At 38.7% G+C, this 18,365-nt stretch overlaps 1 protein-coding gene across 1 annotated transcript in view; it reads left to right on the top strand.

Annotated features, from left to right (window-relative positions):
* GRB14 (growth factor receptor bound protein 14) overlaps positions 1 to 18,365 on the top strand; it is a 69,213-nt gene that overhangs the window by 28,699 nt on the left and 22,149 nt on the right. The window contains exons 3-4 of the mRNA XM_086465398.1: positions 9,395 to 9,551; positions 14,380 to 14,501. Of these exons, the coding sequence (XP_086321524.1) occupies positions 9,395 to 9,551; positions 14,380 to 14,501 (279 nt within the window). The remainder of the gene's footprint in view (positions 1 to 9,394; positions 9,552 to 14,379; positions 14,502 to 18,365) is intronic.

Here is an 18,365-nt window from a genome sequence, read left to right as displayed (position 1 = left end):
CTAAATCATTCTAGTAACTGCTGTGAACAAGATGAGGAAAAGTTTTCATAAATTTAAGAGTGGATTTTCTTCTAGGAAGAGACAGATTCAGGTAACATTACAAGATTCTTACCTATGGGCTGGGCAACAGTGACTCACAAATTCACAATGCAACACCCCAAAATCAATCTGCTGCAATAGGCCTTGGGCTTTTCCTCTTTCTCAGGACTGAACAGAAGTTAATACCCTATGCATATCAGATGAAGTAATAGGTGGAGGCTAAGACTCCATTTCTATTGATGTTAGGATAGACTGGGGTTTGCCATTTAAGTTTCTTTAAATTTTAGACTGTATAACCTTCTCTAAACTATTTGGGTTTTGTCCTTTCGTTTCCAGTGTCTCCTCTATTTAAACTGGCAATTTTATTTCACCTATAAAGAGTAGATCTGGGAACATGTTCTTCCATATCTGTTGTGAATAATTAATGCAAATAAATAATTTAGCTGCTCTGCAGTGTGTTTATCTTGTATAAGAGATCCTTGGACTGCTTAATGATTTGCAAACCTGCTAATTTTCTTTCGTTTCTGCTATTCTATGGAATTGTACTACTTGAAATTTTTGCTAATCTTTAAATTTCCTGACAACTTTCTAATTATTCATACACACCTTACCAGTTGTGCTTGAAATGCCTTTAGCTGCTTTTGTTTGGAATCTCCATAGTCTGAAAAAAAATTCTGGTAAGGCAGAATAATTTGATACTCTATTTAAATAAATCGTCCCATCCACCCCTGCCATTCTTTACAAATGTGTATTCTTTTTAAGGACTTTATTGTGGTTTTTTACTTCTATAGATGCCTTTGTATTTCTTACCACCAATTTGGTTCTTTGTTGGCTGTTGGTAATAAATCTTTCACTTTCTATATTTAATCTTCTACATGTTATTTATTCCTGCAATTCTTACAGTATGTTGAACTTCACAATGTAGCTATTGTTATTTAATTCTCCAAGTATAGTAACTTTTTGAGCAAAGTGTCATGTAATTATCGTGTCTAGTTAGCAGTGATCTCACTTTCTGCTCTAAAAGTAGTTACACTATGAGTTAATTGTCCAAAGCGTGGCAGCTGCTTTCTCTAGACCTTGCCTTTTGTTCAGTTTTATACAGAAAAATGAAATCTTCTATAACTATTCTATTACTCTTTTGCTTCTGTTGACCAATATTGAAAAAGTGAATCTATCAAATTCAGGATTAAATAATGATATTTTAACTTCCCTGTTGTCTTTCAAGCCTTGTTTCTCTTCAGTTTTATTGTCACTGTCTTTGAGATGATTGCATGTCAGCATTGTCCTCATTCTGCCATTTTTTTCTAATATCATAATGTGATTGTCATAACCTTCATTTGAAAGAACTTTGCTGGTATATTTTTGCACATAGCTTATTATAATTTGGAGATCTGCATAATTTAACCTCCCTTTTCATAATACAGCGTATTTACACATCTAAAGCAGTAGTCATATGAGAAAGTCTAAGTGCTTTACAAATCTTAATGAGTTCAATCTGTTACCCTGCTGTACAGAAACAGATTTTCAGTTCCCCTACCCCATTTTACAAAAAGGAAACCAAAGGACTAATACCGGCTTGCCCAAAGTCAGATGGCAGATGCATATTTTAAAACTAAGAATTGTATCTTTTTTGCCTATAGGTAATTTCAGATATTTTTTGGTGACTTCTTCACATTGCTATTTAATCATTTTTTTGTGTGTGATTTTTTTTGTTCATGGGGTGGTCAGCTCGTGCTGGATAGGTAGGGCACGGAGTCTGTACTAAGAGTCTGGGGTAGGGGAGTGACTGTATAAGCTATATAGTATAGACAGTTGCCATAGTGCCATAGTAAACTATAAGAAGACTACTACAGAAAATAAATAGAAATTGTTTTAGTTGATAATGTGCGCATACTGTTACTCTGAAATTAAACATTTTTAAAAATACCTTCTAACAGAATATTTAGGTCTAAAAACATTCATTGTGTTTTGAGGCAGCAAATTAATGAATTGCTGGAGAAATGGAGCTTGTCCATGGTCTTATCAAAGGCTGGAAATTGACGTTATTTTTGCTCTTTGAAATGTCATTTTAAAAATGGTTAGATTTTGGAAACAATATGAGATTTTTCTAGGTTGTGCTAGGAAAGGTAGGCAACTTTCCTAGACTTTACTGTTCCTTTCTTGTCACTTTGATTTGTTGCAAGACAGACATAATTGATTATTAGTGTTTTTATATCTTTTAGTGCTTGTGTGACCGTACCTCAATCTATTGATAATGGGTAAGTGTATACTAAGTTCACTGTTGGTCACTCGAAAGAACAGCTCCTCCTCCTTCAGGCAGCTACTTCGTTCTTTGATGTTTGCTGTCCTTGTAATCAGTGACTTGGCTTACCTTCGGTTTCTTTAAATTGATCTTCCAAGTCTTCAGTATATGGCTTCACAAGCTGTACAGAGTGCTTAACTTTTCATTAGTAGTCTTGATGGTCTTATTGAAGAAGATGACAGTTTCATTTCATTTCATGTCACTTCTAAAGTGTCCAATCTGCCTATATAAATTTTCTGTTTCATACCCTGACAGGAAAGCAAGGTATTCTAGAACATTGGAGCTATAGAACAGAAAATGTTGCTGGCAACAGGATCTTAAAATTTCCCTTCCTGAAGTTGGCAGGAATACAAGGAGCCTGTGCATGACAGAAATTTTGAGTCTAATGCTCATGTCACCTAAACTACTGTATGTATATCCTGTATATTTGTCTGCATGAAAGCAGTGCTCCTTCTACCTCTTGAAGCTGTACTGCGTTCCAGATGAGAAGTCAGGATTCACTGGACCTGTATTTTACATAAATTTGGTTTTTTGGGTCACCTGCTGGAACTCAGAGTTGCCCTCTTTCCCTATGGACAGGCTTCCAGGTAATTGTCCCTAATCCCTGGGTAACAGTTCGAATCTGCCCAATTATATGCATTGACAAGTCTGCACAGAAGTCATGTGGTGCCTTGTGAACCCTTCTCAGCAGAGAGGCTGAGAGGCTTAAAGACCACGATTTTGGATTTGGATGCCTGAAATATTAACAAATCCTCTGTTGTTTTTGTGTCTGTGCTTCAGTTCTCTGCGTTCATTCCTCAAAGGGGCATTTACAGGACAAATTTTGAAAGCTGCTGTGGTGGTGACTAAGAAAATAGTTGCTTTACAATGATCAGCTACAGTTTATCATTGTGTGCACCTTTTTGTTTGTTTGTTTGGTTTTTGTTTGGTTTTTTTTGGTTTTAATGACACATGTAGATTTCTCCAAACTGAGATTCCCTTTGGCCTGGAAATCTTCCCTTTGGCCTGGAAATCTTCCCTTTGGGGGAAATACTGGAAGCTGGCCTCTTAACTGTAGTCTGGGATATTTAAAGGGAAGTCTTGCATTCACACCTGATAATGAAGATGGTAAACTTTATTAACATGCTTTTTTTTTTTTTTTCCCTAACTAATTGTGAGTTCACCTGGGCTTAAATATTTTTATCAATGTGGAATTTTGTTGATTCTCTCTAAAACCAAGACAGACTATTGCTTAGAAGTCATAAAATACTTCAAAATGCTAGAAATTTCCAATTACTTCCATCATAGTTCAAATACACTCCAAATTCCCCTACCCTCTGCCAATATCAATAAGCAAAAAACTTTGTTTAGCAGGGAGCAAGGTTGGAAGCTGGAGAATGAATGCTTCAGGCAAGTAGCCTGTTAGTTATCACTAAAGACAGAGGTTAGCGCAGTATCAGGCAGGATCTCGGGGGAAGTATGGCACCCTGGAGTGTAAGACTTTTTAAGGCCTAGTTTTGCATACAATAACTGTGCATTTGAGATAAACGTGACTGAAATTGTAATGTAAGTACAAAATGTGCCATGTTTTATTCATGGGGTAAAAATAATTGTAGAAATGATAAACTAAAGTTAGGTGCTCATATCTTTATAAATAAAAGTGGCTTGATTTTTTTTTTTTTTTTTTTAAAAGGTATTGACCATCCGCTGTCTTAATGGCTATACAGGAGCATTAAGAATCATGTAAATGTCAGGTCATTTTGATATAGGCACATAAATATGGACTCCATGTGCTGGGTGGTTCTTTTCCTGTTGGATCTACCTGGCTTTTTTTGCACATTATGACTTAGTTTGAAATTTGAAATTCCTTGGTGCAGGGTATGGTCTTTCCATATGTTTGTGCTGTTTCTGCAGATTGGAACTTCCAAAACAGATGGCTTGAAGATTCTGAAGAATCAGACTTGGACACCCTCTCTTAAAAGTCTATTAAACACGCTATTTAATTATTGTAGTGGAGATGACAGTTGAGTGTAGAAGAAGACTTGGGGGAGTAGAGTCCAGCCTTCTCTTTCTCCTACCTCCTCCCACACTGATTACCTTATGTACTCTTTTACTTATTCTTTTAAACAGTTTCTGATTTTTTTTTTTTTTTTTTGCTCCTTCTGATTATTTTTTAATATAAAAACTAGGGTCTCCTTTTTCCTTTTCTGTGTTAGATACTAGGTTATATTTGTCAACATTGATTTTTACATTACGAGTTCAGATGATTAGTGAAATACAACACTATATTTTATTTTGAAGCAACATTTCTTATCAAAATCATTTTTGGAGGGATAAGGATGCATTGTACATACTTGTGGGATCTTAGCTGAGTTTTAGTATATTGAAAAATGAAAGGAGGACACATGGGGAAGCTGTACCTCCTTGTCTGCTCCCATAGGCGTTGAAAATGGTTAATGCTTGTCGTGCTCAGCTTGATGCTTTCCTCTTGTAAGAGGATCTTGGAGCTGTTAATTTCTTACTTCCAATGGCTTAAATGGAAGCTATTGACATGTTTCTTTTTCTGGCCTTAGGAAGAAGTAAAATCTCCTTGTATTTATAAAGTAGACAGGAGAATATTTGAGCACTACGCTTTTTCTGTCTACTAATAGGTATAGTCAAGGGAAGTTAAATAGCTTGCTTTAGAACAAAGCTTGAGAGTGTATGGTCATGAAAACTGTAATGACAGCTTGTTCTCGATTAGCAGCTCTTTTCTTCTGCCACTTTTCAGTGAAATTTTCAGGAGAAAAAAATGTAAGAGAGTGGGAATAACTGGCCAGCCTAATGCATGATTATAACAGTTAGTAAAAATAAAGAAGTGGTCACTCAAGCTTTCTCATCTCTGTTGGAGGTCAGCGTAACTGGATGTTTAGCATAATCCTACCATCTTTTAATTCTTGGAGCACACTCTACTTCTGTGAAGAGAAGTATTTATTGTAATGTATTTCTAAGGAAAAAATGTCATTTAAAATTTATCCTTTTTCATCTGATCCATTCCCCTTGGAGCAAATACATTCCTAGCAAGTCCTACAAGAGACTTTGCTTCAAACACAGCAGAAAGCACAGACTGAGCAACTTTTTCTAATTAAAAAACCCCTCAAAGGTCACTCTAACTGATGAGATTTACACTATCACATGCAATTCATTAAACTAAAACTGTAGCAGAAGTTCAGAAGGGTCTGTTAGGTGACTGCCTGTCTGTTGTCCCCTGCTGTATTTGAATCCCTTGCAAGGAAGAGAATAAGGGCACAACATTTGTGTTTTATAAGGTAGCTCATGTCATAGCTGTGAGCTGGAGTGATTCATTGTCCTAGACTTGTGCAGGATTTATTTCCCTGTACTAAGAAAGCTGAGTGAGAATACTCACAGAGAATATAAACTCTGGGGTTTTTTTCAGTTGATTTTTTGTTGTGTTGTTTTGTTTTGTTTTAGCTGTGCTCCTGTAGTCCAAGGCCACCTCCAAGGCTTCCCACTCCCTGAGTTGAATGGCTGCAGGCAGCTCATTATCATGACTTGTGTTGCTGTCTTCAGCATTTTAAAAAGTCTTTTTCTGTTTCTTCTGCAGTAAGAGTGTAGTCATCTGCACTGTGACTTTTAACCCTTTTAAAAAGAATTTCTGTAAAAATTGTCCACCAAGGGCCTCAGCATGGGCTGTACGTGCTCTTGCTGTAAAACAAGCATAGCACCTAACTTGATTAGTACCTGGAGAAAACTGTAGTTGCTAGTATGTGCTGGCAGGGTCCCTAGCTGGGGTGCTGGCATGGATTCTCACCCTGGCTTTATTGTGAGAATATTGAGAAATAGAATAGAATATTTCAGTTGGAAAGGACCTACAACAGTCATCTAGTCCAATAACAGGAAAGTTGCTTTAATTCTCTCCTTTCCTTTCCCCTTCTGTAGTGTCTCTTTTCTTTACAGCACTTCAGTCTGTAAAATCTTTTAGATTCAGCCTGACACAGACTTACTGGAGAAGGTAATGACACTGTCTCTGACCTTCAGTGCTCCCTAGAGTAGGACATGTTTGAAGGTGATGGGATGCTGTTTTGTTTGCTCACTTGTACAGGCCTCCATCCCATTCACAGCATACCCTGCCAGACACCTCTTAATTTCATCTTTGAATCCTTGTAAATACTACAGGAATTTAAATAATTCATGCTGGTTTATCCTGAACTGCGGAACATCATTTCTGTGTGATTGGAGTAAGAATTTAAGTTGTGTGTTTGGAGCAAGACCCTACTGCAAGCAGGCTGCATGGTTACCACTCTCACTTGGTTAGCAGTGGAAATGCTACCAGAGCATAGACATCTTATAAAACCAAACATAGCCATCAACCATGGCTGCTTTGTCAGCACTGATCATTGAATTCAATTAACAATGTGGTCTTTTTGCCTTTTGTATTAAATATAAGTACTGCACTGTAGCTTAGGCCTGTGGAAACTTTGGATCAACTTTCTCCAAGGTCTGCAAGTTTTCCCTGGAAAACTCTGCTTTGAGGGGATTCATTCATGAGTAGAAAGAGATTTTTACCACTTTAGAAGTATGATTTTAATGTTTGCCGTATCCTGGAGATCGGTGTCATGGCAAGGGTGGCTGAACCTTGTCTGGAACTCTTGAGCTGTCATCATTTATTAGGTGAAATATTAAAGCAAGTCATCGTGGACTTCCTGCTGATTTAATATGCAGGGCCAAAGTTTGCAACAGAATTACTGTATATGTAATTCCATAGAGAAAAACAGGTTTTGGAGAGGAGTAAGGCCATCAGAGTGCTTTAATCTCTATGTGGTTTTCAAATGGAGTCTTTTTTCCTTGTTCTGATGTTTGGAAACCCTGAGTGAACTGAGCTGATTTTTTTTTTTAATTATTATTATTTTTGCCATTAGTGAGAGGGAAGCAGGTGGCAGGAGAAGCAATTGCAGCTCCTTACTCACTTTCCTGCCAACTTCAGCACAAACCAGAGAAGAAGCTGCTGTAACAAGTTAGGGCAACAATACATTGCTGATAGTTCATTAGATGCTCAAAATGAGTATGTGTTTAGTGAGGTAGCAATTAAGGACTGGCTGACAATAAGATGCTTGTTTGTCTTTAAAGGAAGAACTTGTGTCTTGTTTAAGGAAGGGTTTACAATAATATTTAGGTTTTGTGAATAAAGTTCAGGTGAGATGTGTAGTGTATTCTGATGAATATGGATAAATTGAATAAACTGAGAGGAGGATTTTTGAAATAAATTTAAAATATCTTGGGTGCCCTTTGTCTTGAGGATGTCTGTACTTTGGCACAGAAAAGGTAGGCAGGGTAGTTTAACCTGTGTTGAGTTCCTTGCTGTTGTAACCAGATTGTCACTAGCGAGTGAGCTGCTTATTGTTGCCATTGACACAGTACACAGCAGGCGCTGCGCTGGGGGTGGACACTCAGATGGACATTCAAACTGGTACTGTTTTGGTAGAGAGGGAATAATGTTGTTCAGCGTTACTTCACACTACTGGAAAATGTAAATATTGGGGAATAAATCCTTCTTAAAGATGAATTCTTGTGTTCACTTCGCATTCTCATGTCACTGAGTGGCTTTTGGGTGAAAATGCTTGTTTGAAAATAAAAAGAGTAAGAAAGATACATTCCAGACTCGATCGCTTAGTGTGTTTCTGGAAGACTTTTATGGCATGTTTAATGTTGCATCAAATCTTCTGTACCTACTGCTCATGTTTACCTGCCTGTTCATGTTTATAATAAAATCTCAAGCATCTGTTTTATTTTAGGAACTATGTTACTGTTCCAACATACAGTGCCACAGATAAGAGTTGATTCTTTGTCAGGAGCCTCAATATTTTTATTCTTTTCTGTTTTGTCTACTTTTAAAAAATGAGAAATAGGGGAAATTAAAGAGTATTGAGCTTCTTGGCTGCTGTAAGGAATATTAAATTATTTTTTACTCTTATACAAAAAAACCCTTCTGTGTTGCCTCTAATGGAATCAGTCACTGTGCAGAGCTCAAGAAGACAGAGCGCTAGTGATTTGCATCAATTCCATCCAATTCACTGATTCATCTGATTTATTTGATTCATTCTCCTTCAGAGAAAGAAAATACAGAAAAAAATACCTAAATTGCCATGTCTTCTTTCAAACAGTCTATGCAATAAGACTTCCTCAGTCTCTTCATTTGAAACTAAGAGTAAGCTGGTTTAGCTTCACCTCTTCAAGAATTTAATGGACACTTAAATGTGTACCAATGTTGAAAAATAATTCTTTTTACTGAAATTTAAAACTGAAAATTACAAGAATAAGTCATGTGAGTTAGTATTGCCTCCTCCCTGCCCCCCCCCCCCCCCCCATACTTAATAGAATAAAGAAACTTGGAAAAACTACTGAAATAAACCATGATAAAAATTGTCTACTTTGTGGTGAGTTTTTTGCATGTACTTCTTCTAGAACATTTTATTTACTTTCCTGATCCTCATATGATGGTAATTCTTTTCCCTGTATGACATTTTTGATGCTGTATGTATGTATATATGCCTTTTTTTTACTCATAGTTACAGTTCTTGCTTGTCAAAATTTGGAGCAGCTCTGTAACATCTGGTTTTATTGTCTATAGAATTGTGAGCATCTTGAATCTGATTGCTGTTGTCTGAACTAATTCTAACTTTATGACTGCAGAACTATAGAAAGATTTGATAGACTTCTTGAGTTTCATTGTTTATCCTCTGTGGTTTCTTCTTTAGCTTATATGAGAACATACAGTTTCACCGGGTTTATTTACCTCTCCATTGCTTTTTTTTTTTTTTTAAAGTGAATTCACCAGTCTGTCCAGTGTCCTGTGGCAAGGGATGTCCACTAGCCAAATTTAGAAGTGGGATATGCTTTGCTTAGCTCTTTTATTCTCAATTACACGATTGCATTAGAGAGAAATGGCTGTCTTTAGTATTGAATCCTATGTGTATAGGTTCTTGGCTCAGTCATGAAGCTGAGAGCGCAACATATTTGGACTAACTGAATCAAAAATTAAACTTATGGATATTTTAGCCTTTTTATTTATTGCAGGTAATTAAAGTGTACAGTGAAGATGATACTAGCAGAGCTTTGGAAGTACCAAGTGATATAACAGCCAGGGATGTATGTCAGCTGTTGATATTGAAGAACCACTATATTGATGACCACAGCTGGACTCTGTTTGAACAACTTAGCCACACAGGTTTAGGTAAGACTAATACGATACAGTGGTATAGCAGTAAATAAGGTGTTTGGTTTTCATTTTCATGTAGAAGTACAATTATAACAGAAAGGCTTGGAAGGAAAATGATGTGAGGGCTTGTATGATTTTGTTCTTTTGGGAGTTTGTTGCTTCTGTTTCTCTTTTTTGAAAGCACAGCTATAATGTACATTATGTTACAGTGTATTTGCCTCACACTGCTTTTTCTGCATCTGTAAGGGTGATTTGGAAGACACTGACCATTAAGGTTCTCACTGCGAATTCTTCCTTGCTTTTCCTTGCTTTTCTTTGGCAGTTCTTCCTCTTTTGCCGGTATTTCCTGCTTATCTCTAGCAAGACTTGGGTTATTGGCACAGGTTAGGCTGTCAGTATTTTCCTTCAGTACAATCAGTGTGCTAGATTTATTGTGAACTCTGGGACAAGACTACTTAAAAAGCAAAACAAAACCATTCTTCTAAAATTCCAGTTATGGACCGCTGAACTGTGTTGAAGTGATTTTATGCTTAGTGTTTTAAGTTGCTGGAAGTGAAATGCTCTGAACTCCTTCCTCGTCATCAGTGTTCCTCTAGTGTAGTAAAAACCCTCTTTTTCTGTTATTCAGTTTAAAAGGTGTAATCTGTGGTTTCAGATTACAACTGTAATTTTAACTTCTGATCTGTTTCTTTTTGTAGTGCATAGATGTAATTTCACAGTACAAAAACACATTAAGACAAAGGAAATGTAGGGAGAAACGGCATTTTTGTATTGATGTAAAAAATGCAGAACACGGGAAAGACTTCACTCAGCAAGTGATGAGTTTAGAAGCCTACTGCTAGGATCTAGTATTGAACTGATACTCTAGTGAGAAAATCTTCCTTCCTTTTACAGCACTATGTTTCAGTACTGTATTGTGTTTGGTTTTAATAGGGAATTATATCAGAAAAACCTACTAGAAGACAAATGCCATAAAAAAATCTGGTTTTAATTTCATGTCACTCAAAGTTTCTGTTTAATTCTTGAACTTTGGCACTGTACTAGAGTTACCAAAAATAGTACTTCTGCAACCTCAAGGGCAGTTTTGGCTGCTAGTGCAAAGTGTGACGTGAGAAAGAAGATGTCTGGGGAGGCCTTCCTGCATTCTGAAATACATAGGAAACTCCTTGGAGTCCTTAACTCTCAGAAGAGACTGTGCTGGTACCTGGTAAGTCCAGTACTGTCAATTTAAAAAAAAAAAAATACACACCACCACCAAAAAACAAACCACCCCCTTCACACACACCATAGATATTTATATATGGCTAAAAGCTATTGTTAAACTCTCTTTCTGTGCATTTGTCTAGGGAATCTGGACTCTTGCATTTGTGTAAGATAAACTTGACTGTGCCTCTCCGACTGTATTATGTTTAACAGCCATATTTTAAAGATGAACTACAAAAGCTAAAACTATTTTCTGCCCTTTTCTGCTCCTTTATCCTATGAAGGCAGCCACAAACATTTTTCAATTTTTTTTTCTTCCTTTGTAGCATTTCAAAGATATTTATAACCTTTCGCACTGAATGTAACAGTTGTAAGATGCTTCCAGCTTAGAGTAAGGTCAGAGTTAAATCTGGGTCGAGGCTGTAAATGACTGACTGCTACAGAAGAGGAGGTATAAAAATGGCTTTAGAGAGCACTACTATATAAATAGTAGAAGTGTTTTCTGTGTTTTATAGTGTGGCTGCTGTTTAAGTAGTGTAGTAACTATTGAAGAAGACACTTCTGACAAACCAAGCCAGAACAATAGTGGCATTGTTTCTCCAGGTTTATTTATTTGCACAATACACTTTCTGTCAAATAGTTTGCTTCAATCTGAAGGATTTCTTGGAAGATTTCAATATCAAATCATTAGTGAAGTTGCTTTTCCTAACATTCCAAAATTCTCAAAATTGCTGGCGTGCAGGTCTGAAGACGTGCATTCACCATACAGTCTTCTGATTGCTCCAACTGCCTTGGGTATAATTTTAGGAAAAGGTGAATTGTTCATTTTTTAAAATAAAATTATTTTCTAGATGATGAGGATGGCAATTCAGCATTACTAGCCAAGGAAAGGAACAACTTGAGATATCTTCTATTTTTTTTTATAATACTGAATAATAATGGATTTATTTTTATGATACTATTTGATCTCATTTTGTTTGAAAAACAAACTGATCTTGACTTGCACTAAGTATATTCTTAGCCACTGGATGAGTAGCATGAACAAATATTTTTTGAATTATAATTTGTTTTTGTATTGTTTGCTATTTATTATTCTGTTGTATGTTTTACCCATCAAAATTTGGACAGTCTTTTTCTGCTCCTAAGTTAAATGAATGAATATAGAATGGAGAAGTGCTGTGGGTGAGAGTGTGTGTCTGTGTAAATCCCAGTATGATGTGGATTAATAATTCATTCATCAGTTAGTGAACATTTTCTTTAATATCTAACAGCTGTCTGAATATTCCTGAATTAGATATAATTGCATGAATCTGAGTGAGCTGAGCACAGCGTTCTGCTTTTAATCAAGACAGACATTAAATACATCACTGGAGTGTTCCTTCATTGCTGTGTGGAGGTACCTGCATGTGAAGGCTAAAAAAAAAAAAAATTAAAAAAATCCCACCTAAAAGAAAACATAAAATCATGGTCCATATATTCCTGTTTTCACATTTAACAAACCTATATGCCCTTTAGTGTTGAGCTATATTGTTGAACATTAAGCATGGTCATATCTCCGCTGCATTGCATGGCAAGTGCTGACCAGGTGGTGTTGATTCGGGGTGAGTGGGCAGGTAAGATGGTTCCTCCAGCTGCGTCTCTTCTCCGGGGCACCAGCCAGTGCACCCCATCTGCCTGCTATGGGGCACCCGTGCTGCACACAGCCTGCTGCCACTGCCTCAACACCCAGGAGGCTGAGCCTTCCTGCCCACCTCCAAAGTTTTGCAGTAGCCTGGGCTCTATTTCAAATATCGGAAGTATAAAGATTATTACAGCACTATAAATATCAATGTATTTCGGAACTGTGTGCTTCTGGTATGTGTCCTTCTTGTCCCAAGCTGTTGAATTCAAAGAAATTCTTGGATGCTTTTCACCAGCATCTGAGATTATTGAAGGTGGCTGAGATATGCCTAAATTTGGATGATGCCATGTCATCCCTACCAACAGGTACCTTGGTGTTGGTGTCCCCAACTTCCACAGGGCAGGCTGTGAAAACAGAACAGTTTTCCCATAGCTGTGCTTTTCAAGGGAAGTACTGTCTTCATCCTGGAATTTTTCCTTTTCTAGTGAGAAATTTTTGGTTTGGCTGTAAACAGTTCTCCATTTGCTTCTGCAGCTCAGCAGAGTTGTGTTCTAGGGTTCCTCTTTGAGTAGGCGATAGTACCTTGGCCAGGCACATCATCATTGTGTTTCAGTCTCTTATTTTGATTTCACAATCTGCATTCTTTTAGGTAGTCTGTAGGAAGGCTCACAAAGCACTATCTGTGCAATAGTACTGGGCAATGGCTTTTATGATTTTATTTAGTTTGAATTTTTTCCCCCTCTGGGTGGCTAGAGAGAGGCTATTTGAAGTGTGTTCTGTCATGCACTTCCATATTAAATCTTCATGTGCTTTAGTTACTTTCCATAGTTAACGAGACTGTTTTGGACTGTAACAGGTGCTCTTAGTGTTAGAGATAGTAGCAGTAAAGAGATGGTAAAGAGTCTTCAGTCTAGCTGAAGAGAAAAAATGATCTAACTAAACCAAAGTACCGTTTTTTCATGGCGACATTAGGGTTTTGATTACAGGGCTGTGTTTTGGAGAGCACTAACTCAGTGTTTCAGTTCCTTCAAGAAAGTTAAGTTGAATCAAGTGTAAAATATTCTGTGATGTGACGCCTTAAAAATAAATACCAGCATCCTTACCCATCCACTGGGGTGATGCAGAATGTCTAGATTTTGTACCAAGAAGTAAGTCTTGAGGAAATGGTATTTTCTTAAATGTCACAATGCCAAGCATTTAAGAGTTTTAAATGTCATGCCAGAGGAGTACTTTCTCTCTATAAAACTGAAAGAAAAAAAAAATGCTGGTTTTGAGTAAGAGCTCCAATTCTTCAGTGTCTTTTTACCCCTGCATCTGAAGAATGTGTTTTGGAGTAGAGCAGCCGGTACAAGATTTTAAAATGCTCGCTTTTCTTTCAGTATTTCAGGGGTATTTTTTGTTTTCTGGATTGCTTTACGTTTTGTTTGCTTCATTTGATCTGATTACAAAATGGGAGTTTCATGTAGCATCCTTAATTGCTATCTTTATGGGCTCAAGAGTGAGTTAAATTCAGTGAAGAATGAATTAAATTCAATGGAAGTTTAGCTTTCCCCTACTTGATCTGTACATCATGGGAGTGTTTTGTCTTCTGCTAATCATGAGCTTGATATTTTCCTGCTGAGGTAAAATTTAGCTGTATGAGCGTAGTCTCTAAATTTGCTACCTGGAAACTTCCTGAAGAAGCTTATATATTTGCAAGATATAATAAGGCTGTTACTCACCAGATAGGACAGTGTGGAAGTATGAAGCAGTGACTGGTGAAAGAGGTGGCAAGAGAAGATCAATAAAAAGTTAGTTCTAAAGAGGCATTAATGATTTCAAATTTGAGGTTTGATTTTTATCACTTAGAAGATTGTGCATGCTATGTTTTGTGAAATTTAGGCTCTTTGTTAGCCAGGACCACTTGCAAAAGTTTACCATTTATATTAATTTAATGTTATGCCTAATTAAGTTTTTTAAAAAAAATCTTAGGTGCAGGTCGTATGTTGGGTTTTTTTAATTTGTTTGTTCTTTTTACAGCAAGAGCTATAGAGGACCATGAATTAGTGATGGAAGTCCAGTCAAATTGGGTAATGGAAGAGGAAAACAAATTGTATTTTAGAAAAAATTACGCCAAGTATGAGTTTTTTAAAAATCCACTGGTAAGTCCTAACATTATATCTGTGAAGTGGTGCAATTACTGTTGCTGCAAAGTAATCTTTTCTGTTGCTCACAGATACAGAGTGTGAAGCTGTTAGTGTAACATGAGTCAAAAGGAGTAATTGGGAGGGAATATATGTGATACAGGGATAGATTATAGTGCATGTAACTGTTGGCTGGTCCCTTTGTTGCAATTGTAAAACATCCACGTTCATACTTTTTTTTTTTTTTTTTTTTTTTTTGGTGAGGGGGGCAGACATTGGTTTAACTTCATTGAAGTTTGCACACAGACATCTGTCAAAAGAACATTTTTGAGTTTGAGTGAAGTTTACATCAAGTGACAGCAAAATATAAAATGAAGCAGTGTGAGGAGGGGCATCTGTAGCAAAGATGATTTTATTGTTAAAGTGAAAATCTAATGTTGTGGTCCAGCACTGCCCGATGGCCTTCTCACAGCTGCAGCTAAATGACACCTGATTCAAAAGGCCACAAGTGGCCATAACCTGTTAGGAGTAAGTGAAAGTAAAGCCAAAGTTAACGTATGTAAGGAATGGGAAGAGAGCAGAGACAACTTGTAACTCGAGGATGTTGCCAAAGGTTAATACTGCTGATTCAGGCCTTGGCTGATGGCAAAGGACATGGAAGCAGTCCTGGCTCAGCAAGAGAAACTCACCATCTGGTTGCTCAAATGCGTGGTGTATTTGGATCACTCCTAATGCTCTTATAAAGCCAGCTTGTTTCAAATGTCAAAAGGAGAAACAGCAGAAATGTATGAAGACTTGAAAGGTGAAAAGTGGAAGGGAACTCAAATTATCTACTTGTGAAAAGGATGAAAAGGTAAATGTTAAAATACCAAAAGATATGAGAGATCTGAGGGTTTTTTATCTTGCTCCACCTGTGTTTATCTGTGCAAATCATGTGCTTCCCTGACATGGAGATATCACTGCACTAGTGAAAAATTCTAAGCTTGAGATGGTCTACAGTTAGTAGAGAAGCTTTCAAAGAATAAGTGTGTTTGTGTATTGGTTAACCAGTGAGTGGAACGAGCTGTGGAGTGTGGCAGCCATGCAGCTATGACTAGTATCAGTGGCTCTGGCTAATCAGAGTCCTTACTGTTCTGTTGAGTCATTCTACTGGGTACTGTGGTCCCAGGTGTATCAAGAATGCTTTATCACAAATGAGTTGATATGAATTAACCCTACCAGTAGTTCAGTTTTATTAAAAATGAAAGTCAGTGGGCATTGAATGATCAAAGGAATATGTCCTTTGTCCATGTCCTTGTCCAAGTCTTGGGAAAATTTTATTAGTAATGGTCAGGCTCTTGGCTGGTTCATACCTGCATGACTACATTGAATTCCCCAGCTGCAGGTCAGTCCCATAAATTACCCCTTGAGCTTTCCTTGATAATGAAATTGGCACTTTAAATTTGGACTTGTTAACCACACTATATTGATGTAGTCAGATTTTGATGTTAATGCACATTCATATCATACAAAATGGACAATTAAAAAAAATCTGAAAGGACTTGTTCTCTATTAATGGAAGTTATTCCAAAATACTTTACTGGGTTTTTAGTGTAATGAAAACAGTAGAAACCGATATGTTTTCCAGCATGTTGATGTGTGCATCAGCCAGGGCGTGGCGCGGCAGTTTGCGCAGCACTTTACGTGGAAGGGTGCGCAGGGAGGGTGTAGTCACCCTACCAGCTCAAGAGGTGAGTTCAGTTGCTGGTCATCACTCTCTCAGAAGGAGCATAGCTATGGTATCCACCTGGCAGAAGGCTCTGTCCTCTGCGTTCTACAGAATAGATGTGGCAACCCAGACAGAGCTCCCACAGATACATGCAGCTGTCCAGGTCTCAGGCTGCAGGGAGTGCCAGAGCCTGTCACTGGTAAGGGTCACCAGTAGTGAGAACAGCTGTGTGCAGTGTGACCAGGTAGACAATGTGCTTAGCCTGGTGGCAGAAGCACGAAAGGAAATATACAGGTCAAGGAGCATCAGGGAGGCTGAGAAAGAGATAGGCTGGTGGAGCCATGCTCTGCCCTCCCTGAGACAGAAACAGGAACACTGACCAGAAAAAACCCAGATCAAGGGGACCCTGTGTCCTCCCCCTGCCAGGATGAAGGCAACAGCTTAAAGGGAAAGGGTGAATGGAGATAAGTCCGTGCTTGAGGTGGCAGGCTTCTTGCCCACCGTGCCCCTCCAGGTGCCTTTGTACAACAGGTATGAGGCTCTGGACATTGAAAGCCAGTTAATGGGTGATACAGATGATAGTCTGTCTACACCAGAGGTGTCATCGAGGTCAGAAAGGCTTATCCACCGTATCACAACCACCTCCACGAGGAAGAAAAGATGGGTTATATTTGTAGGAGACTCCCTTCTGAGTGGAACAGAGGGTCCAATGTGCTGGACAGACCCCCCTCTTAGGGGAGTCTGCTACCTCCCTGGGGCCAGGGTTAAGGACATCACTAGGAAACTCCCTAGCCTGCTATGGCCTCTGACTGTTACCCGTTACTGCTCTTCCATGTGGGTGGTGATGAAGCCGCAACATGTAGTCCAAGAGCGATCAAAAGAGACTTAAAGGTCTTGGGGCAGGTGGAGAGAGAATCTGAGCACCGGTTATATTTTCCTCTCTCCTTCCAGTTCAGGTCAGTGACATTAGAAGAAATAGATGGACTCATTACTACATGGACTATTACTACATGGCTCTGGGGCTGGTGCCACAATTTTGGGTTTTTCAATAATGGGATGGCCTACACAGCACCAGGCTTGCTGGCATCAGATGGAATTCACATTTCTAAAAGGGGGAAGAGGGTCTTTGCTCAGGAGTTTGTGGGACTCATTGACAGAACTTTAAAAGAGACTGGAAGGGGGATGGGAATAATATCAGGCTTGCCTGTGACAAGCTGTGGGATGGCGTGCCATGATTAGAGGGATGAGGTGCTAGTAAGGGCCCTCAGCCTGTCACCCTGAGATATGCTGGGTACACTGCAACACACTTGAAGTCTTATGGAGGTGAGCCAGGGGCTCCTGAGGCAATAGGAGCCAACAGGGAAACACAGGTATAATCCTTCAAGGAATTCAGGGGTGTTCCTCTAAGAAGGTGACACAGCCGACAGCCCAGCTGAAGCCCCTCTACACCAGTGCACACAACATGGGCAACAAACAGAAGAAACTTGAAGCCACCATACTGCTAGAAAGCTACAAAAGCTGGTTGCCATTACTGAAACTTGGTGGGACGAATCACAAGCTGTTCAGAAGGGACAGGCGAAGGAGGAGCAGAGGCATTTTGCATATGTCAAGAACTGGATAGAGCATGAAGAGCTGTCTCTGAAGAATAGCCATGAGCAGGTTGAAAGCTTATGGGTAATAATTAGAGACTGAGGCAACAAAGGGAACCATGCAGCTGGTGTCTACAACAGGCCACCTGATCAAGGGAGCCTATGGATGAAGTCTTCTTACTCCAGCTACAGAAGGCTTTGTGCTCACAGGCTCTCTTCTTGCTGGGGGACTTCAGCCACCCCAAAATCTGCTGGAAAAGTAGCATGGCGAGCTGCAGACTATCCAGGAGACTCCTCAAGTGTGTGGAGGATAACTTCTTAAGCCAGCTAATAGACAGCCCTACCAGAGGGCATGCAATCAATACTGGACCTGATGATCACTAATGCAAGTGAGCTAGTTGGTGATGTTAAGACTGGAGGCAGCCTTGGCTGCAGAGGTCATGGACTGGTGGAGTTCACAGTCCTGAGGGATATGGGTCAGGCAAAGAGTAAAGTCAGGACCCTGCATTTTAGGAAGACAAATTCCAGCTGTACAAGGAGTTAGTCAATAGGACCCCCTGGGAAACTGCTGTCAGGGACAAGGGA

This window comes from Leptosomus discolor, chromosome 5 (assembly GCF_034619465.1).
Source record: "Leptosomus discolor isolate bLepDis1 chromosome 5, bLepDis1.hap2, whole genome shotgun sequence".
NCBI lineage: Eukaryota > Metazoa > Chordata > Aves > Leptosomiformes > Leptosomidae > Leptosomus > Leptosomus discolor.
Note: the sequence above shows the minus strand (reverse complement) of the source record. Positions and strands in the feature narration are given on the sequence as shown.